The sequence below is a fragment of the Mytilus trossulus genome, chromosome 8 (assembly GCF_036588685.1).
Source record: "Mytilus trossulus isolate FHL-02 chromosome 8, PNRI_Mtr1.1.1.hap1, whole genome shotgun sequence".
In the NCBI taxonomy this organism is placed as follows: Eukaryota; Metazoa; Mollusca; class Bivalvia; order Mytilida; family Mytilidae; genus Mytilus; species Mytilus trossulus.
The window spans coordinates 35950573-35962858 of NC_086380.1; the positions used below are offsets into that span (position 1 = coordinate 35950573).

Sequence of the window (12286 nt, forward strand, 5' to 3'; positions counted from 1 at the left end):
ATTTAACGCATCAATGTAAAAATGTCGGAAATTGATGAGACTGTCATTAAAGTGAGAGGATTAGCGCTATAGAACCAAGTTTAATCCACCATTTTCTACATTTGAAAATGCCTGTACCAAGTCAGGAATATGACAGTTTTTGTCCATTCGTTTTTGATGCGTTTTGTTATTTGATTTTGCCATGTGATTATGGACTTTCCCAATTGATCTTCCTCTAAGTTCAGTATTTTTGTGATTTTACTTTTTTCAGAAAGTGTTTTCTTTTTAATTATTATAAGTCATTTAAGTCTCCCTTAATAAATATCTGTTCACGTTACAATGATCACAAATTAACCAAATATTTGGATTTTTTCTTGAATTATTTGTCGTAACTAATTGTTGTATCTTTATCCTAAGCCCGGGTGCTCCCTGTTAGGAGTAGACAACTGTTACCATTCTCCCTGCTAGGAGTAGACAACTGACACAAATGGGCCTCTGGATCATGGATACAGCGGATGTCGGAGCCTGCGCACGCCTGCAGCGCCCTCTTGAATCTAATGGTCAACGAGGTTAGACGTTTACCACGAAGAAACAGCTTACAACGCCCGAGTAATAGGTAATTACAGTACTTAAGCCTAAGTCCTTCTATATATATAAAGTCCAGGTCGGGTCCTTTCAAGGGAAATAGTCTTTCCCCAAGACGAACACCACATTATAATTGTAAAAAGTTGTATGTGTTCCTGTTTTACTTACCGGATCTCCTATGTTTCGCACATGTACTGTCAGTCGAAATAGAAAGTAGAATAATGTATTTTTAGTTTATTCTATTTTTAGATCATGTTATTACTACGCATATGGGCACTATTTCCACGATTAGCTGAGGGCACCGATTACCTTAGGGCATACAGCAGCGGACCTATCTTCCACCTGCGTTCAGATAACCTAGCTTAATTGTTCCGGTTTCTACTTTTACTTTCACTTTGTAAGGGATCAAGGATCATCAGGGCGAGAATGTCAGATTCTTTGAGAGGATTTGTTTTTGGTTTAATAGTAGATGCTGGAGTAGCCTTGATTTTGTATTACTTTTACAAGAGGAGTAAAAGAGCAGAAAACGAAATTCAGGTTATTTTACAAAAAGTTATAATGGATTTCGAAATTACAAAGCTTAATTATTAGTAGTCCAAATAATTATGACGTCTTGAAAGGCTATTATAATTTTTTTCTTTGACGCCTTAAGTCAAGACGTCTAAGGCGTCAAAGAAAAAAATTATAATAGCCTTTCAAGACGTCATAATTATTTGGACTAAATTATTAGTAGTCTTTCAAGACGTCATAATTATTTGGACTAAATTATTAGAGGGTCTGTTATTCTAAAAACATTTAATTTTCACCCCTTTTTTCTCTAATCTTTAAAAAATTATCCCCTTTTTTCTCTTATCTTCAAAAAATTAACCCCTTTTTTCTCTAATCTTCATTTTTTAAGGGCATTATCCTTTAATCATTTAACCCCATCCAAACCCTCTTATTAAAATACCGTATGCCATTTTATTTATCACCTCTAATAGCAGCTCTAGACATTTGATATGATATATATTAGGGTAGTAATGTCCTTTACCGCCAGTCTTTTTTTTACTACTGCAAGCTTCAAATCGTTTATCATCTTACCATGATTCATCAAAATATCCTTATCGTGATCTGACAGAGATCTGAAATAATTATTAAATAATTATTGTTAGCACCATTTTTGGAAAAAATTAAACGTGATGCGACAAAATCAGTCGATTTTTTAATCGTCTAAAAAAGTGTACATTTTATCGTTGTCAAAAGACATAAAATACAATACATTGTATTATATTACATGTATGTCTCTGTCGTTGTGCAGCAAAATAAAATGTTTAACACCATTTGGCTCTCTGCCGTTGTGCAGCAAAATAAAATGTTTTAACATCATTTGGCAAGAACTTTAACCGTTATTCTTCATGAAGGTACCCCCATTACTACCCTCATAGATGTGTATATATGTCTCTTCTTATAGGTAGTCAATTTCACAAAAATACGACTAAGATTTATCATAAGTATACTGAATTTTTCATGCTTATCATGCTTAAGATCAACATTAATTGTAAATTTTTTTGTAACTGAACAGATTCCAGGTTGTTGCCGCCATTACATTTATTCAATCCTGCTGGAAAAGGTCACATTATCCAGCTTGAAATATGTGAATAGGTAGGGAAAAAATGCTAGTCAATTTGTTCCAAGTCCAATTTGTTCTAAGCCAATACGTTCCAGATCTGGTAAATTCGTTCTAACTGATTTTATATATTTTTTTAATTTTTAGTTGTATATATTGTCTACGTATGTTATAGTATTTGTCTAGATCAGTGTCCAGTGCAAAAGTAATTTTTTGAAAAACACAGAATTGTATTTAGTATGTCGTCCTTTTTTTATATGCCCTTTTACAGGACGTATATATATAATGGTATGCCATTATCCGTCTGTTTGTTTGTTTGTTTATCTGTCTTTAACGTGGGTCTCATTGGGGTCTAAGCGTGACGCGGGATTGCCGATTTTTTGTAAGCGTGACATTGGAAAGTCAAATTATTGTGCGTGAAAACGGGAAACAAAGTCTGGCGGGACACGTGAAATTACCTAAAAGTTAGCCGGAAACCCGGGAAAATCATCATATTATTAAGCGTGAAATCAAAATTTGTCGTCAAAACTTGTGTGTCATGTAATGTACGGGTTAGAATCACCAGTCTACCGTAATTGGTTTATGCATATTAAAAACTATCCCGAAATGCCTGCCTCACATTGATTCATAATCATAATAGAACAACATTATCCAGTCGAAGATCAAAGACCAAGAGGTGCGTTGCAGGTGTTTATTGTTGAGGTACATTTATAATTGTTTATTATATCTTTATTACTAAGCATGATTGTTGTGGGTCCCTTGTAGTTCTGAATATTTATTTTTGAAATAAAATTTGATAATAACGTTTGGTTATTCGAACTTGAAACCAAAAACTCTGCATATTGTTTTGTGTTTTTATTTTAACCCTTTATTGTTTATGGTCCTCTAGTACATAGTAATTAATATTCTTAATCAGTTAATTGTATTATTGACACTAAATTACAACATAATTTTAAACATCTTCACTATTATGACAAAGTTGATGATCAGTAAATAATGAAATGGAGCTTAAAATTTTAATACATGCCCATATAAACGATGGCAAAATTATCCAAAGAGAAAAGACGACTTGCGTTTTAGAAATATACCCAGACTCCTTATTAGATTTCAAGGCACAAGTTTGCAGCTTTGTGGGAGTTGGAGATATTGCAAAAGAGTTGAACTTCCAAAATTATGACACAACGTTCGCCAACTTGTAAAACATTCACAAACTGTAACAGAAACATTTACCATAAGGACACATGACCAGTACATAGCAATTCAATTCAATTCAAAGTTTTATTGCCATACAAACTATACAGTTTGTGACATATAACAACAACAAAAACAAATAAAGACAATAACTAAGTAACTCAATATATATACACAAATTCAGGTAAATATTAAAGGGTCCCCTGTCCTCAGTTCCATTGACTTTTTTTTATAAAGGATCATAGTTTATTCACTTGTGTTGTTGTTGATGGGTTAAGTATATGGGCGTTTTTCAATAGGCACTGGCTACGGTTACATGGAAATGTAACAATAATAAAAATATTATTGTTACATCGGAGACTAATTGCCGGAATGCAAAGTTGGGCAAGGAACCGATTAATTACGAATGTAACAATAATTATTGAGGCTACGGTTACATTGTGTTATTGTTACATGAAAAACAGCAATGTACGCTAAATTTATTAAATTTAAATCTTCTTTAGCTGTGTTGCTTAATTCTTTCATATGTACTAATTAATACTTGTAATAATGATAATTAATAAGTATTATTATTATACAAATGATGTTTAAGTAGTTTTACATATTAATCTTAAAGGTAATAGAAATACCTCAGATTAGCAGTGTCAAAATTAATGCGAAAAATATTGTTTGTTGTTGAGAACTGGGGCTGATAAAGTGTTCGCTTTTTGAAGTATTTAACTGCACACCTTCTCTTATTACTGTCAATATATACTTTGAACAATGGATGAAGAGATTTATTTTACCAATTTAGTTTTGGATGAAAAACTTGGGATGCGTTTGAAACGAAAATGAAACAATATCAAGACACAAATTTCATACAGCTCTATAGCTATAGCTCTATACAAAAGCAACTCTAAAAAAATGATACATCAACTGAAGCAAAGTTTGTTAACTGCTAAGTTGGATACTGAAATCTGAGGTAAACCTAACATCCGTAATGGACGGCAATGCAATCATATTGAAAGACAACATGAAACTACACCACATGCTTTCAACCAAAAGATCGGATGAGAATATCAACATTGCGAGAGTAAAATAGTATTTCTCACCGAAAGCATAGCAAACATTAAAGACCGACCGTGCAAGGGCTGTATAGCCAGTCAAGGTCGTTAAAAACTTCCATTTGTAACATTAAAGATTTCCTTATCTTCTAAAAGGAATATCGCAGAATTGAATTGCACGGTATGCGATACAGACGTTCACAGCGGAGGGTAGGAGGGGTCCTGATCCCGAAATCCCGGCTTAAAAACCTGAAGTCCCGAGGTCCCGAATTAAAAAAAAAAATCCCGACATCCCGATTTCCTGAGCTTAAAAAAACACCCGATCCCGCATCCCGAAAAAGGTCCTGCCCCCTTATTACTGGTGTGTGATGGCTGATTGGAGTGGATTCGTCAAAATGATGTGTCGGACTTAAACATGCTCCAAAAACCACTTACTGGATATTTATAAACTGTCATTGTAAATAAAAAAAAATAAAGACATTGTATGTATTGTAAATATAAAATAAATGTCTTAAACTTTTATTATTTAGTACATATTACAAGTCCCCATCGTATACATTGCTGTTTTTCATGTAACAATAACGCTATGTAACCGTAGCCTCAATAGTTATTGTTACATTCGTAATTAATCAGGTCCTCACCCAACCATGCGTTCCGGCATTTAGTCTCCAATGTAACAATAATATTTTAATTATTGTTACATTTCCATGTAACCGTAGCCAGTGCCTTTTCAATAAAAACGTACTTTCTTGTTCTAGCCACCAAAAAAATGTGTTTGATCTTTGCAAGTAATTTTTTGTGCAGTCAGTACATTGAATTAGATATAACATTTTTAAGCAAAGAAACAGTTTATTTTTTAGAGGGATACATAAGATATTGATTCCTGAATGGTCCATAACAACCAAAATGGCATGTCCCTAGACCGTCTGTTCAACATTCATACTCTAAAATATCGTAAAAAAATGTAGAAATAAATATTAATTTTACTTAATATAAGTTCTTTAATAATTCAAAAGTATGTTTAGAGCCAACATATTTTAATAAACAGCTTTTAACATAGGATTTTTTATTTTAGAAGGTGTGTCCCTAACACAATGTCCACTACGAAACGAAGTCATTAAAACTTGCTTATAAACAGTTTTATAAAATCAATGTAATTTTGTGTTTGCAAGAGATATAAACATTAGGGTCTTACAAAAGAAGTGATGCTTTTATAACGGCAATTAAACTGTTGGTAAGAAAAATTGAGCACATCAAATGGACCAGAGTGATACCGTATTTTTTAAATGTCCACTACGAAACGGGTCAAATCTCTTTCAGTAACTGGTTTTAAAATTATGAAAAAAATATCAGTGTACAGCTCAATAACGCTTTGATGAATACAGTCAGTCTTGTTACTATTGCAATATAGGGGTTGTGAGAGAAAAAATAAAATATGTGAATACGTCCCCTACGAAACGGTCCCCTACGAAACAAGTTTGGGAGAAAAACGTTTCGTAGTGGACACTACCACTACCATGCAGTCTTTTTTTACTCTTTTTTCAATTATATTCGTGCAAAGCAAATAACAAAGGTTTGTTTCATGTAGTTTTTATTATGTTTTTATTAACATAGAATAGGGTTGATGTCAACTACGAAACTTTTTGTCCACTACGAAACGGTTTTGTCAAAGTAAGTTCTACGAAACGCATCAAAATGTCCACTACGTAACATGATCGAGTTGTACCTTCATATGTGAAGTACTGTCTAATCTTTATCAATAAAAAATGGTTCACCAATTCAGAAAAAAGGAGATTTTTCTAGTATATAAAGTAAACAAACTGGAATGTCTATAGGAAACATTTAAAATTGCAAAAATATGTGTGTTTAGAAGCAGTTTCGTAGGGGACAAAAGTCCCCTACGAAACAGTACACAAATTATGAAAATAATATCATTTTAAAGAGTATTTAAGATTGCACTTTTTGTTTACAAACAGGTATATAATAGAGGTATTCAAAATAACTCTTGAAAATAAATTTTAGACTAGTTGATTTTCCATTTTTTTAGGTCTGAAAGGAACGCTTTTATTGAAAAACGCCCATATATATAACTTTGTCATTGTCAGTGAGATTAGCAAATGAATTACTTTCTCTGTTAATGCAATTATAATATGTTAATCTAATATTTGAATTATGAGAACAATTTATTAGGGCCCCGACTAAAAGTTGGGTCGCCCTATAGTGATCAGTCTGTCCGTCCGTCCGTCCATCTGTCGTACCGTCCGTCTGTCCGTCCGTCCGTCTGTCCGTCCGTCCGTCTGTCCGTCCGTCCGTCTGTCCGTCCGTCCGTCCGTAACACTTTCTTGTCCGCTCCATATCTAGAGAACCATTATGATTTAATACTTAATACTTAATATGATTATCAACCAACACCAGAGGGTGTGTCATGTTGTATGTACAACTTTCTAGGTCAAAGGTCAAGGTCAAAAACTTTGGTTTTAGTTGACAACCCCGTGTCCTGTGGTGAAGATCGTGTCCGCTCCAGATCTAGATAACCATTATGATTTCAAAGTTTATACTTGACATCCATTTTAACAACCACCAGAGGGCGTGTCATGATGTATGTACAACTTCCTAGGTCAAAGGTCAACTTAAAAAAAACTTTGGTTTCAGTTGACAATCCTGTGTCCTGTGGTGAAGATTGTGTCCGCTCTATATCTTGAGAACCATTATGATTTCAAATATTATACTTGACATCCATTTTAACCAATACCAGAGGGTGTGTCATGATGTATGTAAAATTTCCTAGGTCAAAGGTCAAGGTCAAAAACTTTGGTTTAGAGTTGACAACCCCGTGTCCTGTGGGATTGTGTCCGCTCCATATCTAGATAACCGTTATGATTTCAAAGTTTATACTTGACATCCATTTTAACCACCACCAGAGGGCGTGTCATGATGTATGTACAACTTCCTAGGTCAAAGGTCAACTTAAAAAAAACTTTGGTTTCAGTTGACAATCCTGTGTCCTGTGGTGAAGATTGTGTCCGCTCTATATCTTGAGAACCATTATGATTTCAAATATTATACTTGACATCCATTTTAACCAATACCAGAGGGTGTTTCATGATGTATGTACAATTTCCTAGGTCAAAGGTCAAGGTCAAAAACTTTGGTTTAGAGTTGACCACCCCGTGTCCTGTGGGATTGTGTCCGCTCCATATCTAGATAACCGTTATGATTTCAAAGTTTATACTTGACATCCATTTTAACCACCACAAGAGGGCGTGTCATGATGTATGTACAACTTCTTAGGTCAAAGGTCAACGTCAAAAAAACTTTGGTTTCAGTTGACAATCCTGTGTCCTGTGGTGAAGATTGTGTCCGCTCTATATCTTGAGAACCATTATGATTTCAAATATTATACTTGACATCCATTTTAACCAACACCAGAGGGTGTGTCATCATGTATGTACAACTTCCTAGGTCAAAGGTCAAGGTCAAAAACTTTGGTTTAGAGTTGACAACCCCGTGTCCTGTGGTGAAGATCGTGTCCGCTCCATATCTAGATAACCGTTATGATTTCAAAGTTTATACTTGACATCCATTTTAACCACCACCAGAGGGCGTGTCATGATGTATGTACAATTTCTTAGGTCAAAGGTCAATGTCAAAAAAACTTTGGTTTCAGTTGACAATCCTGTGTCCTGTGGTGAAGATTGTGTCTGCTCTATATCTTGAGAACCATTATGATTTCAAATATTATACTTGACATCCATTTTAACCAACACCAGAGGGTGTGTCATGATGTATGTACCACTTCCTAGGTCAAAGGTCTGTCTGGCTGTTGGTCTGTCCATCGCTAACAAATTTGACCCACACTATATTTTGAGAGGACAGCTGTTATTATGTCATACTTTATACCTGACAAACATTTTCAACTTAACATATATATATAAACCAACACCAGAGAATGTGTCATAATGTATGCATCCTAGGTCTAAGGTCAGTCTGTCTGTCCATCCGTTCGTTGTTCTTAACAAATTGTGTCCGCTCTACCTCTCGAGAACCGTTAATATTTCATACTTTATACTTGGTGGGTCATAATATATTGAAGGCATAATTCTAAAAATATGTGACAAATATCAATTGGGCAGCACCTTTAAACATATTGTTCAAACATCAATCCATATATCCAGAAGTCACCTTAGAGAAGTCAACAATTAGTTCACATCATGCAGTCATATCACTATTATACTATGAAAGTAAGATGAGAATAATTATCAGTTTTAACTTAAAATCTTAGATTGAAATCACACATGAGTATTTACACTCATTTACACACTTATTTACCCCACGTTATTGACAGCGGGGCCCACAGAGATGGCTTCCATCTCAATGATATCTAGTTAAGAAATGTTTCTCATCATCTAGTACTTTGCATTTTTTGCAAAGTCTCTCTTCGCGAGGAATTTTAAAATGCCTTCCTTTTTCAATTAATAATGAATGGTCACTGATTCTAAGTTTTGTAATTAATTTTCTAAATTCAAAGTTTGGGTTAGAGAGGTAAGTTTGATCAATAGATTTGGCTCAAGTCCTTTATAAAAATTTAATTTACTTTTATCATCAATAGATTTCAACTTATCCATAAACAGGTTGTATACCAACTAGGAATGCATTTTCTGAAGACAACAACATGATATTATCCCAGATGCTTAGTAAGACCAAACAACAAATTGGCAGTATTTGGCCACAGCCTTTAATATTATTATTCTCATAATTTATACATGTTGTATATAACTGAAAAATGAGGTTACCCGCATATTGCTGATTATGGCAACCGTACTGTCATATATATATATATATATATATAAATTACTACCACAGATAATGGTAACTGAAGATAGGATTAAAACAATTTGGAAATCACCGTGGGAACACAGGTGATGGATCGAAACCCTTTCATTGTTCATCTAGATCTGTAGTAAATGATCCTATTCATAAAACAAAATGTTTTTTGATGCAGCGAATTATGCAAATCACAGGCCTAATAAATTCAAAGTCTTTGTTGGAAGGTTTGATAACTTCAATAGACTTCTTCTCAGGTCCTGTCTGTCCAATGGCCAAAAACATATAGGTGTTCAAACAATTGACAACTGAAACATCACCTGCAATTATAAATTACAACACAGGCAGTATCTTATTCTAATACATTGTATTTACAATAATAAATATACATTTTGGGAGGAGGGAGGGATTTTGAATAAAATTTTCCTCTGATAACAACAAGTTATTTTAAAAGCAGCCTCTCCTGTTGGACCCGAATTAAAAAAGAATCGTGACGTCAAATTGTATGGTTCACTAACCACCAATGAAATTTGAGTTTTCTTAAACTCACTAATAACCAACCAATGTAATAATACAGCGCACCGTGATAACTTAACCAACCAATGTAATAGTACAGCGCACCGTGATAACTGAATTTAAGTACATGACTTAAATTCTATTAATAAACATCATTAGAAAAATAATAAAGTGGAAAGAGGGAACAACCCAAGTCGTTACCACTGACCAGTCTAATGGTACACATACATTAATATACATGTATATATATTTATCACCACTTTCACATACCACAATCATTACTTTTCCTTACTTGAACTAGATGTTTCAGAGATGGGAAAACTCAAAAGGGGGGTGGAGTGGGGGTGTACTATCGCACATCTTTTTATTCACTTTTTTTAAGTTTGGGGGGGGGGGGGGGTAGCAGTTTTTTTTTTTATGACCGCAAAAATTAAAATTTTTTTGGTCGTATATTGGTATCACGTTGGCGTCGTCGTCTGCGTCTTCGTCGTCGGCCGAATACTTTATGTTTTCGCACTCTAACTTTAGTATAAGTGAATAGAAATCTATGAAATTTTAACACAAGGTTTATGACCACAAAAGGAAGGTTGGGATTGATTTTGGGAGTTTTGGTCCCAATATTTTAGGAATTAGGGGCCAAAAAGGGCCCAAATAAGCATTTTCTAGGTTTTCACACTATAACTTAAGTTTAAGTAAATAGAAATCTATGAAATTTTGACACAAGGTTTATGACCACAAAAGGAAGGTTGGGATTGATTTTGGAAGTTTTATGTCAAACAGTTTAGGAATTAGGGGCCAAAAAAGGGCCCAAATAAGCATTATTCTTGGTTTTCGCACAATAACTTTAGTATAAGTAAATAGAAATCAATGAAATTTTAACACAAGGTTTATGACCACAGAAGGAAGTTTGGGATTGATTTTGGTAGTTGAGGTCTAAACAGTTTAGGAATTAGGGTCCAAAAAGGGGCCCAGGTAAGCATTATTCTTGGTTTTTGCACCATAACTTTAGTATAAGTGAATAGAAATCTTTGAAATTTAAACACAAGGTTTATGACCACTAAAGGAAGGTTGGGTTTGATTTTAGTTTAAATTTAGTGATACCGTAGGTTAAACATACCAGACATTTCATCATGTGCACTCTTGTTTTCTTCTTCTTCTGTAAATGATATAAAATAGCTGAATTAAACTTGGTCACTGAATAATCTACAACCTAGGCAATCATTGTCACTGCAAATAGACATCGGTAGGACGATATGGTATGAGAGCCAATGAGACAACCCTCCAGCCTAGTAACAATTTATAAAAGTAAACCATTACTGGTCAAGGTACGGCCTTCAACACGGCGCCTTGGTTCACACCGAACAGCAAGCTATAAGGGTCATTATAAAAAAAGTGCAAATTTCGACGAGGTAATATTTTGAAAAATGATGTCATTGTTTAAAGCTTTTAAATGTGTCCCCCTATTCTATAGTATGGTAGCAACGATTTTCAGAAATATGCAATGGGAAAAATGAAGAGTTTCTCCAATTTTAACAATTTTAGGTCATCATTTGAAAGAATCGTGTCAATGGTGTAACCAATTTGAAGCATACATTGGTTCATTCTCATTTATCCAACTTTTTAAAATTATAGGTAGTACAGGTAAAAAAAAAGTTGGATAGATAAGATCAAAGGTAATTAAGAACAAAGGGTTTTTCAATTAGATTTTGGGTTGAATGACAGGTAAAAAATAAGACTGAAAATTATACCAGGATTAAATTTTCTGTAGTATTATTAAGCATAGCATGATAAAATTTGCAACTGACATTTAGTTAATGTAATGTAAATCATTTGAAAGTATTTTAAAGTTTTTTAACCGTTAATAAAAATGGGAATTGGACAGAAAACTATGAGTTGCACTTTTATTCATGAAGAGATTTGTCAATGAGATATATAGAGCTAATGTGTTGTGTAATAGATCCTTTTCGTTCATTTGTTTTCTGTTCTTTGGACCAAATGATCCAAATGTTCCTACACTCTAACAAGTAATGTTAATTGTAAAAGAGGGACGAAAGATACCAAAGGAACAGTCAAACTCATAAATCTTACTGACAACGCCATGGCTAAAAATGAAAAAGACAAACAAACAAAAGCACACACGACACAACACTAGAAAACTAAAGAATAAACAACACGAACCCCACCAAGTTGAATCAGGGTATAATTCCATTTTTTCTATAAATGAACTATATCATATACTTAAAAGAAAAAGAAAATAAAAAAAAAATGGGGTCACTGTTCTGACGCTCACACTCTGGCTTCAAAGATATATAAAATCTCAAATGAGGAAGTAAATGTTGATGCTGACGACAAACTAATACAACCAGACAGATTATTAAGATATGTGAATTCTCACTCTTTCCAAATACCATCATGCAAGACCAGCACCAGGAAAGAGTCTTGACTCGTTCAAGAGCCTACTGCATGCACATTATATTTCAAGTCCCATGTTTTTATTTGCACCATGTATAAATGTTATATACAGCACAACATTTTTCTTTTT

The 12286-nt window shown here is 33.9% G+C and overlaps 1 protein-coding gene across 1 annotated transcript in view; it reads left to right on the forward strand.

The window, feature by feature from the left end:
• The first annotated feature begins 980 nt into the window (after positions 1 to 980).
• The window catches only part of LOC134727614 (mitochondrial E3 ubiquitin protein ligase 1-like), a 33027-nt gene continuing 21721 nt past the window's right edge, over positions 981 to 12286 (forward strand). Inside the window, exon 1 of the mRNA XM_063591996.1 lies at positions 981 to 1101. Coding sequence (XP_063448066.1) covers positions 991 to 1101 — 111 coding nt within the window. The 5' untranslated portion in view covers positions 981 to 990. The remainder of the gene's footprint in view (positions 1102 to 12286) is intronic.